We start from the raw sequence: 19,984 nt of genomic DNA, 5'->3' as shown, positions 1-19,984 counted from the left end.
TTTTTCTATACTTACTGTGGTTGTTATCTTGTTCTGTTTGTAGCCCTGAAGAAGGCTAGAAACTCTAGCCGAAACGTTGGCACATTAAAAATAGGTTATTTATTTATATTTTATTTATAACTTATTTGTGTTTTTCATTGACCGCACCTCCAACCATCTTCTCCTCGTTCATTACTTTTTAAATTTTCATTAGCTATAAACACAATAAATTATTGAAAATCGAGCATAAACTTAATTATTGTACATAAATACATACAATAAATATAAATATATAAGAGGTGATGAAGAGGTTTTCTATGAGAACATTAGCCTTCTGGGATTGCTGGCATAAATATTAACCACCTATTCTACGATGGTGCATATAAGATGATAACAAACATTCTGAGATTCTTAAAATAGCAAACTATAAGTTATAATAGGAAGAATGGAATCTAAAAAAGGTTTTTTTTTTATTCATTTCCCCCATTATTTTTAGAAATAGGAATATGGCGAATAATTGTGCTCATTGAATCTTACCTTTTTTACCAAAGAATCAAGGTATATTCATCTTGTCCCTTCAAAGGTGCAGTTGTGATCTTGTGAATCTTGAAGATGTCAACTCAACAATGTTACGTTACTAATTATAGCATGTTTCCAGAAAGAAATGATCTATCAAATAAGTTCACTATTTTCTTTTTCTTTTTTTTTTTTCCTAGGGTTCCAAAAATCTAGGGGGGGAGCCACAACTTCCCTCTGCCATGATGATATGTATATACACAACAAAAAAAAAATACGTGAACTAGTAGGTTTAAAATTAACAGAAGACGTAATAACATGTAAAAATAGGAAAGTAAATATGAAAAAAAATTAAATCTTTCTCGACCTTTATTTATTATCAATTTACTTCCTTAATTTTCGTTCTTTTAGTAGGTTAATTTTTTATATTTACTTCTCTATTTTAAGGTGTTATTACATCTTCTGCTAATTTTAAACCTAATACTTTACATGATTCATAACTATTTTTATCTATTGCTTCTTTTTGTTCATGTGTAAAGAATTTTCTTTTCACTTATATTTACATAATTTTTAAACCTACCTTAGTTTATTTTTTTTTTTTTTATATTATCATCTTTCAATGTCAAAATATTTTTAGTTGTTGAAGCTCAACGAAGTGGGGCAAAAGCTCTGCAAATAAATAGTTTTTAACTATTTTTTGTTCTCTTTAACTGCACTTCCGACCATTTCCTTCATATTTAAAGTAAAAACTACTTTTTTTCCAAAACTCCTCAGTAATAGTTTTGAAATACATATTGTACAGAACATAGGATAGAACCCTAACCTACTTTCAAAATAAACAACAGCCAAGTAAAAAAGCATACTTAGGTAATTCCTAATACACAACTACCAATCTTTTATGTTACTGAACTTTTCCTTAAGAATTCCATTATGTTTTAATAGTTAAAATGCATTAATAAGTTTTTTATTAGTAGTAAAGTGACATACTCAAACATTACCAAATTATGTTAATTCATTATTAACATGTATAAATAATTATATAGCATAATAAATTTAAATAAGTGTACCTTATTCATCCTTATACAAATAATTCATAGAAATATCATGGGTAGACCCAAATATTTTATTTAAATTATTCTGTAAATTATAGTATACTTTTTTGAATTTCTGTGAATATATACAACGGACTCTCACTAATCCAAACAAATTAGAGCCAAGTTGATTCAGACTAACAAATATATTAGTGAATGGTAAAAAGAGGTCACTTTAGAAATAATAAATGAATTTAAAAACAAAAATTATAAATGTATTTAAATGAAAATATTTTTACAATAATTAATCATTGTTCAGAAATACCTGAAGAGATGCAGTGTTGAAAAGCTAAGACCTTTCTTGAATCTTTTTGCTTGTATATAAACAATTATTTTCTTGAAATTCATAATATTTTTTTTCAATAGCATAAACTATCATTGTAATAACAATACAATTTCACATTGAAGATTAATTTAATGATCCTCCAAAATTGAGAAAAAAATACGCTTCCAAATTTTAAAACAGCTTGGACGATTATTTTAAATATAGTTATAGAGTTAGTATTTTTTACAAGATTATTTACATTAAATAGAAAATGTTTAGTCACTTGGTGGTCATGAATTTCTATTCAAAATAAACATTATGATATAATTTTTTACAAGCCTCAGTTTAGTAGTACAGATGAATATTTCAATGTTTTATGCATTTTCACATATTATAATGCTGTTTTCACTTATTTTCATTGAGGTGAGCAGTGACTTCTTCTAGCAAGCAAAGAAAAAGGAGAAAAAAAAATACAATTTTTTAAAAATTATATTACATTATATTAATAATAAACCATTATTGTGACATTTAAAATCACAAAAATACCCTAATCTTGTTTAAATGGATTTGAATATTTTATTTACTTATAAGATGCATCCAAATGCAATTTAATACATAAAATTACTCATTTTAAAAGAAAATTACGTTTATGTACATGATACAATATAATAATTACACCCTTCAATCGATATAAACTCAAATTATCTAATAGAATAATGATCTCATTTTCTTCACATATTTTGTTTACTTGTCAAATGTCGAAATAAATGCTACAATGTCCTCTTCAAATTAACAATTTGCATTTCCAATATTTTCACCATCTACATAGATACAAATAATATATCTACTATATAGATATTATATTATATTAATATATTACATTAATTCCAAATGGTTGATTTGATTTAATTGATGAAACATGGACCTAATTAAATAATACATCATTATGAATCTACTTCTAAAAGTTTATGATGAGGCAGCACAAATAAAATAAGTTACATTTATTAGTGTTAATTTTTACTGACTGCAGCCTCCAACCATCCTCGTATTCAAATAGTTCTATGTTTGCTGATGATAAAGCAGTGTTCTCTCAACATGATGACATAATAGCTAGGAATAATCTGCAAAGTCACCTTAAGGAACTAGAACAATACTTCAATAAACGGATGATTAGTCTGAACATTGAAAAATGTACTTCAAAAGTTTTTACTTTCAGACCCCCACCAGAACTGATCCTCAAAGGTAAAAATGTAAAATGTAGTCCTGCCAGTGAAACAGTAAGATACTTGGGAATTCTTCTTTAAACAGAATATCTTAATTAAAATCATAAAGTGCTATTCTTATTTTTAAAACAATTCTCAGGCCACTGCTAATGTATGGCTGTGAAATCTGGGAAGCGGCATACTTTACAAACAGGGAAAATTACAATATATTATCAAAATAAATTCATAAGAATTGTATCGGGAATTACAAATAGAGACAATAGAAGATTACATCAAAAAAGGTTCATTAAGTTCCACTCCCAGTTACTTACAGTTAAAGGAACCTACAACTTGGGAAACCCAACCACAATCCGAAGACTGAAGCCCAGGCTGCTGCAGGACATCCTGTTATAAATTCTATATTTATCAGTGCTGTAATTGTCACTCTAAAATTTTATTTTATCTTAATTTCTTTATTCTCTTCATCTTTTTCATAAATTCACTTTTTTTCTTTTTTTTTCCATTAAAAGTCAGTAATTTATTTTGTTAAATCCATAAATGTAATTTTTTATTTATTTTATTAACTTTACTTTTATCTTTTAGTAAGAGTTATTATTTTAACGTATTTATTTTATCTTAATTTTTTGTTTTATCTACAACATTGTATATAATTAGGGGTGTCTTTTGTATGAGACTATACCCCTTCCCCATAATCAATTGTTAAAAAAAATGTAACTTACACTAACAATGTAGGGCACCCCACCATGCCGATCTGGTATTAAATAAATAAATATTTAAAAAAATATATATATAATAGTAGGTGTACAAATATTCACAAATACTAAAACATAAAAATTTATTTTTTTTAGATCAAGAGTCTTGAAAATAGATAAAAAGATTAAAAAATTCCAAACTAATTGAATAAAAATGGTCAAAAATAGGATGAAATTTTTTTATTCTTATGTTTCCCTGTAATACATGTAATCGATAAACTTTTTTACAAAAATATAGTGCTCTTATTACAGCAAGTTTTATTTTAACAAAATAACATCCTATCGAAACAATGAAAGAACCATAAATATTAATTACTGATTCAGTCTAATGAAGGAAGAGCTTGAGAAAAGGAAACAAAATTATGATTTTAAGATTCCATTTTTTCTTCTTGTTTATTCTTTTCCTGTTGCTGGGAAGCAACTGACTGTTTTAAGGCTGGCTGGTTTGTTTGAATAATCGGTATTTCTCGGCCCTCAATTTCTTTTTTTATCTGAAATAACAACAAACATAGGTTAGTTAAATGTTCAAGTAATGTTTCCTGAATCGAGAGGCAAATAAAATAAAATTTAAATTAACAAGGAACAATCAAATTATTCATTAACATTTATATGAGATGATCAGCAATGTAAGCTGGAAATAACAGATACAGACTGATAATAAAAACATTTAGAAGTTGACAGTGACTAGGTAAGAAATTATATCAAATAAATTCATTTTAAAAATACATTAGGCAGACAAAAGATAAAATCATACCTAAGCACTCTCAAAGTTATACCTCCTGTATCTTAGTATCAACCATAAGACTTTTTTTTCTTACAGACAAATAAAATGTTTTGTAGCTATGTTGCAGCCAGAAGAACTACCAATGATAAAAAGTCAATTTCATTGCATTATCACTACCTTATTCAATATTCAATTTTTAAACACTTTACACTATGATGCTAATCAGTACAAAATTTTAGGCTCCTGCACTGTACATGTAAAGCAGAGGAAAAACAAATCTATTTTGAATAAATCTCAAAAAAGAATGTGTAATTACCCAAATTTATTAAAATTTCTTTTTTTATATTTCAGAAAAATTAAAAAGAACCTGTTTAAGAGGGTGGGTAGCAAAATCTGAGTTTCAGGTTCAGTTTTTAAGAAAATAGTTTCCTCTTCCATCCTCACACAAAAAAAAATATCACTACAATGAATGCAATTTTAAAATTTATATTAGATACTAAACTTTTAGTTAATGATGGTTTTTTGGCCTTGATCAGAACCAGATATAAAATAAAATTTTTGCCCTCTAAGTTCCTGATTTGTTTTAACCCCAATGTTGACATTTCCCTTATCTTTTAAGGCCAAAATTCACCTGCAAATGTTTTATTAAAATACAGGAGACATTTGAGGGATCCTTTCCGCGTAACATGTTTTCAACTGATAAGCATGACAAACGAGGAAATCAAGAATAAAACTAACAATGAAACAGATAGCGTCACTTTTTACAGCGATGAACCAGAATAAAAGATTTGTAAATAAAAGATGTGTAACCATTCAAATATTTTTAAGTTTAAGGACAAAAAAAATCTATGGGGTTATTTATTCCAAAATAAGGTGTAAACAACTTAACCTAAATATTAAATTAAGCAAACTATTTTCAAAATCCCTAATTCACTGCACAAGTGACTATGTTTCACAAATGCAAATATATTACAAATTTATAAAACTACTTACAATTTTTGGAGCAGAAACAGATAAAACACCATCAGAAGAAAGGTTAGAAGACAATTTGGTTTCATCAACCTCTTCTGGAATTTTGTATCTTCTAGTGAACTGTCTGGAGACTAACCCGTGTTGGTCTGATCTCTCATCATGTTTGCCATCTATGACAAGATAGCCGTCAGCAACACTCACTTTCAGCTCATTGGGCTTGAACTGTTGTACATCAAGATTAATCTTGAATTCATCTTTGCTAGTCGCATAGGATGAAACACCAGAATCCCCTGCTGCCATACTCCTCCACGGACGGAGATAACCAGATCTCAGAGGGACAGGTAGTACTGGACCTTGGGCAAGCTGAAGTATTTCATCGTTGAGAAGACCCAACCCAAAGTGCTGATCATGGAGTAATGGGTGTCGATAGTCATCTATCAGAGCATTCAACAAATGTGGCAACAGTGACATCTAAAATTATTAATATAAATTAATATATTTATTCTTAAGGAAAAATACAATAATAGTATATATTTTTTTATTCTATATTTAATTTGACTTAACTCTGAAATACAAACTAGCAAAAGTAAAGATGACAAACAATTCAAAATAAAAGCATAATGTTATTTAATCAATAATTTTGTTCATATAATAAAATCAATAAATAAGAAATTAATAAACATGATATTAGTACTGTTCCATGAACATCTATTTTCCACAAATCCGGTGAGTAAACTTAAAACTTGGATGGTTAAAGGAATGTTCAATACCAAAAACTCTTGCTTATTTGGTAATTTTATCATCACTTTAGGCAACTATTTAATAAATTATAAAATGTCCTGTGAAATAAAGTTAATAGAGAAGCTTGATCCTAAAACATGGTAACTTAAAAAATAGAACCCTATACAATGTTAAAATGTTATTTAATTACAAAGTTTTAACTTCAATCAGGAAACCCAATAACTTAATATTAACATGATTCTTTTAAGAACACAATTTTTAAAAAATCTATGAAATCAGCTATAAATAATCTCGTGACATAAAAAACTCAACTTCAAAATAAATGTCAAGTGCCATATTTCAAAACTGAGTGCCTCAATTATGGTTATTTTGGTACTAAAAATAACCCCTAATCAGGTCAAAGTTCATAATAGAATATGAACATATATATGGTAGTGCATAAAATAAAAATTGCTCTAATACTTTCAAAAAAAGTAAATCTTAAACTATGAACTTACTTTGAGAAGAAGTGAATTGCAGAACCGATCAATAGCAACAGTTGTTCTAGAAGTTTCCGCTATACTCGAGATTCGGTTGTCGTTGCCTTTTAAATATTTGCGTTGTTACAATTAAATCAAGTATTCTGATCATCCTATTAAAAAAAAAAAATTAACTAATATGTAGTACTGATTTTGAAAAATAAATAAGCGAGGTATATAAATTCTGGTATACCACTATCGTTCCACTCTTAGAACTTGGTGGGCAAAATCATGGCGCCCTCCCATGCGGGGGCCGTGGTGTAAGCGGAAATCTCATGGTGAAGATCATAGTAGCAGTAACTTTGTTTAGTATGCGCAGATAATTGGTAGGATTATCAATCATCAAGCAAATACTTATGCTGGTTCTTTACGTTTGCTACTTGCAACAAATCCAAGTACTTGTACAAATGTTTGGTAAACAAAGGAAGCTTAAATGAATAAATAAAGGAAGATTTACATCATGAAAGGGAATAAAATAAAGATATGCGAAGTGAAAGGGAACGCAAATACCAACAATGTTGGTTGTGTATGATAAAAATTCATATAAACAGTACAATATAACCTAAAAAATTCAATCTTCATTCTAGGATTTTTATCAGAAACTTTTTTATTTAATTACCTAGACTTATAATGTTTTGATAGGGTCGCACCGTAGCTCAGGGGTTAGGTGCAAGTCTATGGATCTAAGTTCTACGGGCGGTGCCGGTTAAAATCCGGCCTTGGGGCGTTGACTTTTTTCATTAAGTAGCGGTCCCACAAAATGAAAAACTTGACCCCTAAACCATGGTTAGAATAGGTTAGACACCTGTTGATAACTAGGCAAAAATCACCTTCGACGTGGATTGCCTTAAAAATAAAAAGTCCTCATAAATATATTTGCACTTAATTAAATAAACTGTTAAAGTTAATTAACAAGATTTGAAACAATGTATTTTCCCTAAATCGATAAAATTTTAAACTACACAATCTTAAACAACAGTTAATTAATGAGTCCAAAGGTTCGAGAAATTCTTTAAGTAATTAAAACACGGAGAGCATAAATACTCATATGCTGGCAGTTCTAAAACAATACAAACTGAAAACAAACATGTGGATAAAGCACAAGCGCCCTTTGATTTGTGCCCAAAAACCGACAGCCTTGGATTGGCCGCAAATTCAGACCAACTTGTACCAGCCAATTGAAGAAACCCATCCACACGCCTCACGCATGCGCGAATTTTTCATTGTTTGACAAACGTGTGGAGGCCGTAGAAACCTCTATAGTACGACAGCAAATGTAAGGTTATAATACCATAGGGGGTTGCAGTTAGGAGAGCGGCATAATTGTACTCTCCCTCAAAGCAAAAGTGAAGCCAGGTCACGCACACGAGAGTAAGGTTAACGTTGAGGTTAAGAGGAATGTCTGCTATTGTAATCTAAATTGAAATAGGAGTGCTCGTACTCTTCCCCTACTCCTCAACACGCCCTTGGTCCATCTTACTTACCTTTTTAGCATCACTTTTTCTGACAGCTTACCCCTCCATTATGCTCCTTCCTCCAAGTCTGCTATAGGTTCCACTATCCCTATTACTATCACTATCTACGTTAAGTGGGTGTTCTATGGTGATGTTGATAGTGATAGAAATAATGAAAGCAACCGTGGCCACCGTTATCGTGTAACCGAACATTTGTTGCACTATCAGGATTTTCTTGATAAATTGTTAATGCTATTATCAGCGCAAGCGTGACAAACTTTCTACTACTAGTGCCAACAACCGTGGAACCTCTGCTTCACCGTGGAACACCCGTTCAACAATATGAGGACCTACGCACTTTAAGACATAGGAAGTTCTACATAAACAATCATTTAATATAATATTTATATAATAACAAATACTTGAAACATTTAACATTCACAAGATCGATGACAGGATTTAGGCTGCCCTATAAATCGCGGGCCCCAGGCCTCAGCCGATGGACCCATGCGACACTGGCGATTCCACACACACATGCGAGGTGGGAGGCATACTACACATCTGCTTCCTATACCGTAACTACTACAGCCGTCAAAACCGCAAGGCATGATACAATTTCAGGTGAACTACTACTGTCTTCAGGCCAGCGCTCTATATTGATATTTGTACTATATTTAGTATATACTTAAATGTCATACACATAACAACTACATAATATATTTTAATATACATAAATGTATTATTAGAAGCTATAAATGGTACAATAGAATCTTCTGATCCACTAAAAGCTAACTTCTTACACGTAGCATCTCTCAGTGGCATTTAATAAAGAAGGTTGAGACTATTTTGATATCTTTTATTATTAAAAATATATTTGGAAATACTAAAGATGATAAAACTAATAAACGAATACAGAATGCGATGTGGAATAAAAAAAGGTTTAGGTTAATATTAGGGGAACGCAGTAGCCCAGGAGTAAGGCGCGTGGCTACTAACTCTATGGACCTGAGTTCGAATCCGGCTGGGCAGAAAATTGTTTTCAGTTACACTATAGCCCTGGGTCAACTCCTGTGGGTTATGGAGCCCTCCTAGGGTTTACCCAGCCTCCTAAATTAGGTAAAAATCTGGAGGTCAAGCGTGATTCTGACCAAATAACCTCCTTGCACAACCGTTGCTCTAGTAGAAGTACTGAACTCCTGACCCTTTATGGGTTGTAGCGGTACAGATTTTAATTTTGGTGAATATCAACTTTTGATATAGAAAGGTGTCTCTACAAGTTTGCCAAACATTGACAAATTCACGCATGAGTGAACGTGTTACTTAGGACGTTATTTGGATTGACTGAATTTGCGACCGACCCAAGGCTGACCTGTCGAATGTCGGTTTTTGGGCACAAATCAAACGGCGCTTGTGCTTTATCCACATGTTTGTTTTCAGTTTGCATTATTTTAGAACTGCCTGCAGATGAGTATATACTCTCTCCGTGTTTTAATTACTTAAATACTTTCCCTAACCTTTGGATTCAATTATTAACTTTTGTATAAGATTGTATATTTAGAAGATTCTATCGATTTGGTGTAAATACATTGTTTCAAATCTTTAGTAGTTTATTTCGGATTTAGCCTAGCGCAAATATATATTTATGAAGACATTATATGTCTAGATTATTAAGTTAAAAAGTTTCTGATAAAAAATCTAGAACAAAGTTTAAATTTATAGGTTATGTAGTACTATTTATTTGATTTTTTATCATCTCCAACCTACATTGCTGTCATTTACGTTTCCTTTCATTTCTACTTTCTTTATTTTCTTCCTTCTTATAAACAAAATGGAGTAAATCGAATTCAAAAGCCGAAAGAAATCAAAAGAACAAAACAAACGTGTGGATAACGAAGTTTGTTGCTTCCTTTGTTTATCAAGCATTTGTCAAGTCCTGGATTTACGGCAAGTAGCAAACGTGTAGAACCAGTATTAGGTTGTTATTCACTTTCACTCCTAAGATTTTGTGCGTTATAATTTACTAGTTACCAAGGGTCATCAATGCCTGAATTAAGGCAAAAGTAGGGAGCTTTTATTTTTAAGAAAAAATCTTCACGATGAATGTGGCCAGTTTCGTTAAACAAGAGGCACACTTTCGTAAAACATGGTAACTGAAAAAAAGAAATATTTGATACGTATCCACAACGTTTCATCTTAAATCAAGAGTCACATACTATAAATTAATATCATCTTCATACCTTTAAAAATACAAATTTCCTAAAAATTCATTAAATCGGCCCTGAAGAATTTGATATAACACAAAACTTCAATTCTCAATAAATGTCAGATACTGTGTTTTACAGCCAAATGCCGCATAATGTGACTGTTAATGAAATTAATAGAATTGTTTAAATAAACTGGTAACTGTTGAAATCAATAATCAACCCATTGTAGTAATAAGATAATCTTCACGTTTGAAATTAAATAACTTTAGCTGCAACATATATTGTACAATATATGTAGATATATAAGTAAACATTTACCAAAATAATACTTAATTAGCCGTGGAAGTATTTTTTAGCTAATACGTTGGGCGAAAATGTTTATCGGTTTGGACGTTTAAACAGGGATGCATGTTTGGGCTCAGCTGCTAACCTGACCATTTGGTTACCTACCTTATCTTAGCAACATGGCTTTTTGATAATTCTGTCTTAATACATTAAGTGTTATCTGTCTGATACAAAATGTCAGGGCGTCAACAATTGGTAATTTTCTTTATTAATTATAGCAGTGTGTGATTGATTATTATTTTTACCTCTTAATTAATTTATTTTCTCAGAACAAATTGAAATCTTTGGCTATTGTATGCACTGGAAGTGCTTTCGCTTATTCTGGACTATGTATTTACCAGCACAATGAGAAATTTTATGAAAATGTTCTTTTGCCAGTGGTTCACACACTAGATCCAGAATTATCACATAAACTTGCTGTTAAAGTTAATAAATATGGCCTTATTCCTCGATCGAAATATGTGGACCAACCAGTACTCGTTAGTAAACTATAACTTATGTTGTTTAACTCAGGTTTAGTTACTTTGGAATTAATGGTTTAGTTGATAACTTCTATTTGTTCTATCTGTGTAGCAAATATGTTCTAGAACAGTAAATTATGGAATCTTGAGTTCAGCAATCCCATTGGCATGGCTGCTGGGTTCGATAAAGATGCCGAAGCTGTAGATGGACTATTGAAGATAGGTTTTGGCTTTGTTGAAGTTGGGTCCGTAACACCTCTCCCACAAGCAGGCAATGATCGTCCAAGGGTTTTTCGGCTACCTTCGAACAAAGCAATAATTAATAGGTAATTTTATTAAATGCTTTGAAATTTAGCATCTTAGTTCTATGTTCATTTTATAAATTGTTAACTTATTTTAATGACTGAATATACTATTTAATTAATAATCAAAGTAACATTACTACGTTTATTAAAAAATAATTTCAAATGGTTATCTCTATTTTATTAAAAGATTATAAAATTATTTATCAAAATTTTAAAAAGGTTTCTTATGATTTATATGGAACATATTAAATTACTAGATATGAATTGCAACTACTTATATTTGTGATTTTTTAGTTTAAGTTTAAAAAATATTAGACTATTTTCGTTCTTGATTTGAGTTTAAACAGAGTTACAATGAAAAGATAAATATTATTATATTGATATGTGTCCCAGAATATTAAAGATTATTTTGTCATTGTTGTCAATTGTTATTTGTTAATAGAAAAGCCAAGCTTGCAGAAATAAAATAAAAAATTTAATTTATGTAAATTAATTTTTTGGGGTTAACATAACCGGGATTGTAATATAGGCAAATATAGCCCTTTATTTTCTAAATCCATCACTTATAACGATTATTTTCATTACGTTGGTTTTTGATACTTATTTATTATTAAATTTATTTATTTAATTTATAAAAAAAAATTAGGTTATGTTTTAAGGGCTATAAATTATTTATTCATTTATCTGTCAATTGAATTTTATAACATTATTGAAAATCGCATCTTTATTATTAGAATTGAGTCATAGTTACTAACAAATTTTAATTTTTTTTTTTCATCTTGTGTGGGACTTAACGAAACTGCATTCTATTTTGTGTTAGGTGGGCTCAGACAATGTCGTGACGACACAGTCATAGTTTCTTTAGAATTTATTTAATATAATGAACTATTTATCAATTTATAATATATTAATTATTGTAATTTTTTTTCATAACAAATTTGTTTTTAGTTGCAGTATCGATAAATGTATAAATTAGATTATGTTTTGGGGACAATAGATCAGGCTTAAAAAATAATTTTGTTAAAATATCTCATAACTGTTGGTAACTATGTCTCCTAAATTACTCTTATTTTGAAGGCAGTATTTTTTTTAAAAATCATTAGTTTTAGATTTAATATTTAACATAATAATTTTTTAAATAATTTAATATTTGTTCACTTTACACTTTTATTTCCTCTCAATGTAGGGGAGGTAAATAACTTCAATCATTATTATATAATTAAATTTTCAACTGAATAATTAATTCTAGACAAATTTAAAATTTATTATGTTTTGGAAAAAAATGGAGATAAATCCTTGAATATACTAAGCTAATGACCCTATGGATTGCATCCTCGACCATTCGAAAGAACTTAGTGATTCTTTTGCTCCTGTGGCACTGAAAGAGTTATACCATTGATTTTCTGTATATGAAATTGTTGTATAATATATATTCTTTTATATATATATTTTTTTAGATATGGTTTCAATAGTGAAGGACATGATGCTGTTTTGTCTCGTGTAAAATCTGCTCGGAAGGAGTATGGCGTGGTAGGTGTAAATCTGGGTAAGAACAAAGAATCTACTGATCCGGTCGGTGATTATGCAAAAGGGATTGTGCTCTTTTCTCCTTATGCTGATTATTTAGTTATCAATATTTCAAGGTAGATACTATTATTTAATTGATCAATATATTTCAGAATCATTTTAATGAAAAATAATAAAACTTTCTAAAACTACTGTATATTGTCCTCATTCAACTAATTATTTATTTAAAAGATAAAATTGGAAAAAGAAAGACGAATATTCATCAAACAATTTTATTTTTACATATGGAAAAGATTATTATAATTTTAGAAATAAATTCTTTGAATAACTAATTTGAAAAAATCTTTATATTATCTAAATATGAATCTTATTATTACGCTGTTTTAACTTTTTGTTTTAAGATAGGTAAAATAAGTTAACCTTTTGCACTTAGCACCGTTTTGGAACTACCTGCGAATAGGCACCACTATTTTGCGATAATGTACACCCAGGAATTGAGATAATGGGGTGTATAAAAAAAAATGACTGTTTTATCAAATTCAAGATTTCGAAGGACTGTAAATATTTTACTCCTGTTTAATACTTAATAATCCCTTTAGACCATTCTCGAAGCTTGATTAATACCATTCGACGTTTTCAAAAAAAAGCTTCAGTTTAGTTATTTGTTTCAATGAAGAAACATGACAGTGTCCTACGAACTTCTTGTAATTTTAAGACATTACTGGAAAAAAATTTTACAGCCACTAAAGCAACTCATGAAATTATTAAATATGTAGGGGAAGGTGTCCTTGACTGGCGTAGTGTGCGGTATTGGTTTGAAAAATTTAGCAGTGGAGGTATGATGTTGGAAGGGAAGAAGGGCTCTAGGCGACCATTAATGGCTATTGATGAGGTTCTGCAGGAAGCTGTTGGGTCAAATCCACCCACAAGTACTCTCGAACTTACCAGTGAATGATGTGTCGGAATATACTGTTAGTCACCATCTACTCTCCATGGGGAAGGTGGAAAAGAGTAGTAGACGGGTCTCTTACGAACTTACTCCTCAGCAATCAGGCTAAGAGGTTACGAATTTGTGAAAAAAAGTTTAAAGAACTTCATGAGTTCGAACTCCTGCCACATTCACCATATAGTCCAGACCTTGCACTATCAGATTACTCCTTGTTTTGATCTATAGTCCATTTCCCTTAAGAAAAAAAATTCGATAATTTTGCAGAAGTTGAAGTTCGGTCCAAGAGTTCATTGACAGCCATCCCAAAGAATCGTATCTGCATGGGAATAGAACAATTGGCTAGCAGATGGCTAATGGCAGTATATAAAAATGGACTATACTTTGATTGTTAATTATATTTTATATTAAAGAAATAATAATACAAATATTTGGTTGAAAAAATGATTTTTTTTATACACCCCATTGTTATATAGTAAAACTTGAGAACCCAGTAAGGCATATAATGAAATTTGGTTTATATGTAATTGTGGACATTGAAGAACACACATTTATAAAAAAAAAGAAAATATTTCTTATAATTTTCTACAGCATGGTCTGAAGCAATTCCCAATATACATACCTGGTTTATTTGTGCATGTTTCACAATAAAATATTGTTTGCTTTCACCTGATGTTTTCCTGTTGGAACAAACAATATAATCTCTGTCTTCTTTCTCCCACATTTAGAATATGTAGCTTATTATTTCGTCTATTATCTGACAAAGATGTAAATGAGCGTGTTTAAGATTCTCAACTGCTTTTAAAGGTTGCACTGTATTATATGCAAATCACTATTTATACTATTGACTATTATTATAATACATTTTAATAGTAAATCCTAGTTTAATATTTTGTCTATTTGGTTCTGCATAGTCCAAACACACCAGGATTACGAGATTGGCAACGTAAGGAACAGCTCGAAGAATTGTTAACTAAACTGAAGAAGGTAAGGGATGAGCAATCTGTTCGACCTCCTCTGCTACTCAAGTTGGCTCCAGATCTCACAACAGAGCAGGTTCAAGACATTGCTGGTCTTGTCTCAAAGCCTCAAGTATGTTTTTTTTTTAATAGTTTTTGGGGTTTTTTGTAGGATAATTTGAGAAAAAAATTTTTTTCTAAGGAATGAAAAATCTGCTGTAATGCCCACTATCACACAACTTTCATTTGCCACCCTACTTTGAGTTGAAATTAATCCTCGCTCGTTTCAGAAAAGATATTTTTATATTATTCACTGTGACAATATTTTCCATACTAATATTCCAAATGAGCCTTTCAGTTGCCAGATTGATAAACTCCAATTCAAACATAAATAATAATATTTCTTATTCCATAATTCTCTTTTGCAAAAGTATGACAGAAATATAAATATATATAACAGTTAACTAAAATAACTATTTCTTCGATGGTGAATTGTTACTGAATCAATATTTAAAATACTAAGATGATTTTATGATAATAAGTCATCCTGTCAACTGAAAAGCTTAAATATTGGTTAAGAGGAATTAAAAATGTAATTATTTAATAACTATGTCGACATGAGAACAGTATCAGACCAGTCAAACTCGAGTTGGAACAGATGTTTTATTTACACAGTTTTCATCACTCCCCACCACCTTCTTTGACTTTCTATGTTAAATATTATTTTTTCCTAAAATCTTTGGCTTTTCAACAATTTACAATATATCTATATTGTTACTTTAATTTCCATAAATATGTTTTTGACTTGGAAAAAATATTTTTCCTCATCAGTTTAAGTTAATTATTTAATCCTTTCATAGTTTATATTTATCCGTTTTTCACTACTAAGCAAAATGTGAAGTTGTTAATTATTTCAAATAGACAAAATTTAAGGTACTTCAGAGGAGTTTTTTTTAATAATTAATCGTTATTTAAGCCCTGTCGGACTGTTTCAATGAGGATAAGAACATTTAGTTAGTTGGGCCACCAGTAGCTCAGTGGTTAAGACACAGTCTTACCAATTTGATGTCTATTAGTAGTGCTGGTTCGAATCCCCCATGGGATATTGACTTTTTCATTGAGTGATGGTCCCACAAAATAAAAAACTTTGACCCCCATACATGATTAGGCAGTATAGGTATAATAGGAGCCTTGGCCGGAGGGAAAAAAAAAAAAAGAATATATTGTTAGCTGGCTGATGTTAAAGGCCTTTTAATTGTACGTTGATATGCTCAGTTTAATGAAAATCTTTAGAGCCATTTTTGAGAAAATTAAAAAAAAAAAAATGAGATAAATTGATTCAATAAATGTGCGATTTAGGGAAAATCATTTCTTAAAAATAATCTACTACAATACTTGGTCATTTCGACTCAGAGGACCTCAAAACGTGTATTTCTGCCATAAACTTGAATTCAAAATTCTGTACAATTGCTGTTCTTTCCTTACTATGTATTCCACATTTTGGTAAGTTAAAGTAAAAAGTTGAAAACGTAACCGACAAATATAACGTAATGACCCTAAATAACTAATCCTTACAAGATATTTATAAAAGTAACCTTAATAATCATTTTAAAAATTATTCCTTTTAAGATTCAATTTTCCTACATAATTTGTCAATAATTTTTTGATAATTGTGGTATTTTGGTAATTTATTGTGGCTATTTTAATCTTATTTTAGAATTTTCACTATTATTAAATTTTAATATTTAAAATTTACAATCTTGTTATTAACTGTTTTTTTTTTGTCATGAAATCAGTGCAAAGTAGATGGCCTTGTGATATCTAACACTAGTACCTCACGTTATGATGACTTAGAGAAAGATCTTGCTAAAGAAGCAGGAGGACTTTCCGGTGCACCTATTGCAAAAACTTCAACTTCCATGATCGCTACAATGCATAAGCTTACAAAAGGTATGTCTCCTTTTAATATGAGAGAGAAAAAAAATTTTAAAGTTTCTAATTATGTTTTTATGTTTCCATTTCCAGGTCAGATTCCTATCATCGGTGTAGGAGGCGTTTTTACTGGTAAGGATGCTCTTGAGAAAATTAAAGCTGGAGCGAGCCTCGTACAGCTGTACACTGCCTTTGTGTATCATGGGCCGCCGAGAATAACTCGACTTAAAAAAGAACTTACACAATTACTCGAGTAAGTTCATAAAACTGACTGAAAATGTATTGGATAATTTTAAAACACATCAGTTTTAACATAATCTGACATTATTCAGTGATAAAACTTCATTATTTTAAAATTTCTGAGGATACAATTCAATGATGCTTTATTATGTTTTATTAGTTACTATTTATTTGTTTTTTGTTATATATAGAAACGAAGGATTTAAAAACATTAGCGAAGCAGTTGGTGTGGAAAACAAAGCATTTTTGTCAGAGGTTAATGAGAAACTGAATGCCAAGGCTGATCCACATTGAAATTTCAGAATGACATAGACCTCGCTACTGCATTTTTTTTGTTTTTGTTATTGATCATTATTGAAAATTCAATTTACTTTGTACTATTTTTTGTATTTGAATCGAGTTTTTGTTTGTACAGTGTTAGTTTATGCACCAAGAGTTTATTTTATTGAAATTGTTATTATAAATTGTTACTTTTAAATAAACACATCAACTTATAAAATATTACTAATGATGCTTTATAAGTTGATGTGTTTATTTAAAAGTAACATATTAATTTAAATATGTTACTTTTAAATAAACACATTAACAATTAGTCTTTGATTTTTGTATAGTGAATTTTTTCCTAAGTAAACATTTTATATGTTATATATATATGTATATATATATAAAAATTTAAATATAAAGAGATGGTCAGAGTTGCAGTCGAAAGAGAAACGAAAATAGTTGTAAACTATTTTTGTTTCTCTTTTGACCACATTATTGAAATAATTTTTGCAGAATGGACACAGTTCGTTTGCCTTGAAAGTGATGGTTTTGCTTCTGTGGTGTAGTTTGATATGTTCCGGGTTTCCTACTCTTAGTTGGCTGATGCACCTTATTTTTTTTTTTAATTTAACCTATATGTTAAATATGCTTCAGGTTTTAGTAGGTTAAAACTGCAGAGTGATTACAGTGATATAGGGTTAATGTTTGAGTTCAATGCTCTATTGATGTCAGTTCAGAAGTTTTGGTTCAAGATCTTTTGAAGAATATCGCTTTATGTCTCAATATTCCGTTTTCATATGAACTATTGAACTCATTTCTACATCCATATTGGTGGGTTATCATATTAACTTGTGAGAGCCAGTTGTATTCTATATCAGGGTTCTCTACACCTTGCATCCTTAGTCTGTTGAAACATAGTTTTGGGAGTCTCTTTTCTGACATTAATGACAGTTTGGACCAGTAGTTGATGATCTTTGTTATTACTTTTGAACTTAATGGACTTTTTCCTTTTTTGGGTTGAACTATATAGTTTGGGGTATTCTTGGGCCATCCATATAGGTATTTAATAAATTTCATTTGAGAAATTTCGACAGCATCCAGAAATCTAAGGCTTAAACTTCAGATGCATATAAGAGAACTGAGGAGATCATTGGGTCATATAAAGCCATCTTTGTTTCCCATGATTCACTCTTTCCTCTTCTCAGGGTTTAGCTCCAAAACTTTAGCGGTAGCAATGGATGATTTTTGTATAAAATGTTCAGAAGCCTTTTTTTATTAACTTTTTTGAATAAAGTGGTTTGAGGTGTTTTAACTTGGGTGATTTATGAAATACAAGAACTTTTGACTTTTCCACGTTTAAGGTTAGAGAGTTATTTGCACAGTATTGCTGCAGGATCTTTAAATTTCTTTGCGCACTATGCCAGTTATTACTTAGAAGGATTATGTCGTCTGCTAGCAATAACATTAATGCTTCGTGATTATGGTCAATGTTAACTCCTGTGGCTCCGTTATCTTCGAAAAACTGAATAATATCAGACAAAAAGAGGATGAAGAGTGCTGGACTGAGGCTTTCCCCTTGTAGAGGAACTCTTTCCCCAAGAGTTACGTCTATTTCTTCGCTTAGTTGGCCATTTATTGAAATTTTGGTTGTAGCATTGCCATACAAGCTCTTCATGATTCTAATTATTTTACCAATAAGGCCAAGTGCAAAAAACTTTTCCCACAGCAGGTTGAGGTTAATGGAATCAAAAGCCTTCTTCAGATCAATAAACACCGTATATAGATAATTTCCTTTTGTCTTGAAATTTATTCCTATCAGTGCATTAAGGGTAAAGATATGATCAATGCAGCCTCTCTTGCTTCTAAATCCTGCCTGTTCTTCAGGGAAAATATTTTCAAAGTCAGCCCATAATATAAGTCTTCTTGCTAGGATATTAGTAAATAATTTTGCCATAGTATTTATTAAGGATATCCCACGGTAATTATCTGTATATTTTATGTCATCTTTCTTAAATTACAAATGAAGTTTTGATTTCGACAAAGGAAGAGGATGTTTTTCGTTGGTTCATTACAAGGTTAAATAAATTTAGTATATAATGTTCCCACTCAGGTGTAAGGCTTTTAAATGTCTCATAGATAATATGATCAAGTCCTGGGGATTTTTTGTTTTTGGAGAGACGCACACACTGTTGTAGTTCTTCTAGGGAAATGTATCTAAAAGCGGATGAGTCACCGAGAAAAATTTAATATCTTGGGTATATTTATAACCATATGGTTCCTCTAATATAGTATTTCATAAACCAAACCATTTTTTCAAAATATCAAAAAGTATTGAATTAATTTTGGCAAATACAAGAACTGTTAGTGCCATGAAGATAGACAATATGAACTATTTTGTACTACATTAAAATGCCTTTATTATGAGTGCTAATAGAGATCTCAATGCATAATGGTTCCTCAGATATAGTGTTTCATAAATCAAACCTTTTTTCAAAACATCGAGAAATCAAAATGCTGTGAATTTTGACAAATATCATAAACACTACTACTGCTTTGAAGATAAATG

General features: G+C 30.3%; 2 protein-coding genes across 4 annotated transcripts; one reads left to right on the top strand and one right to left on the bottom strand.

The window, feature by feature from the left end:
- Nucleotides 1-3,991: 3,991 nt before the first annotated feature.
- On the bottom strand, nucleotides 3,992-6,891 carry LOC106690351 (protein lethal(2)essential for life). Its single transcript, XM_014435764.2, has 3 exons — nucleotides 6,761-6,891; nucleotides 5,544-5,993; nucleotides 3,992-4,317 (listed from the first exon to the last, which is right to left on the bottom strand). Exons 2-3 carry the CDS (start codon nucleotides 5,991-5,993, stop codon nucleotides 4,195-4,197), a joined length of 573 nt encoding a protein of 190 aa, XP_014291250.1. The 5' UTR covers nucleotides 6,761-6,891; the 3' UTR covers nucleotides 3,992-4,194.
- A 3,881-nt stretch (nucleotides 6,892-10,772) lies between these two features.
- On the top strand, nucleotides 10,773-17,646 carry Dhod (dihydroorotate dehydrogenase 2). 3 transcript variants are annotated; one of them, XM_014435767.3, is made up of 8 exons: nucleotides 10,773-10,979; nucleotides 11,054-11,263; nucleotides 11,372-11,571; nucleotides 13,008-13,193; nucleotides 14,938-15,115; nucleotides 16,779-16,932; nucleotides 17,008-17,167; nucleotides 17,346-17,646. In XM_014435767.3, exons 1-8 carry the CDS (start codon nucleotides 10,959-10,961, stop codon nucleotides 17,446-17,448), a joined length of 1,212 nt encoding a protein of 403 aa, XP_014291253.1. In that variant the 5' UTR covers nucleotides 10,773-10,958; the 3' UTR covers nucleotides 17,449-17,646. The 3 variants fall into 3 exon arrangements, with proteins under 3 accessions (XP_014291253.1, XP_014291254.1, XP_014291255.1); XM_014435768.3 differs by lacking the exon at nucleotides 10,773-10,979 and having other exon boundaries at nucleotides 11,080-11,263; nucleotides 11,377-11,571; XM_014435769.3 differs by lacking the exon at nucleotides 10,773-10,979 and having other exon boundaries at nucleotides 11,128-11,263; nucleotides 11,358-11,571.
- The last annotated feature ends 2,338 nt before the right edge of the window (nucleotides 17,647-19,984 follow it).

The sequence above is a fragment of the Halyomorpha halys genome, unplaced genomic scaffold (assembly GCF_000696795.3).
Source record: "Halyomorpha halys isolate HHAL.00 unplaced genomic scaffold, Hhal_1.1 Scaffold1675.1, whole genome shotgun sequence".
NCBI classification, from domain to species: domain Eukaryota; kingdom Metazoa; phylum Arthropoda; class Insecta; order Hemiptera; family Pentatomidae; genus Halyomorpha; species Halyomorpha halys.
This window is presented reverse-complemented; position numbering and strand designations above follow the sequence as displayed.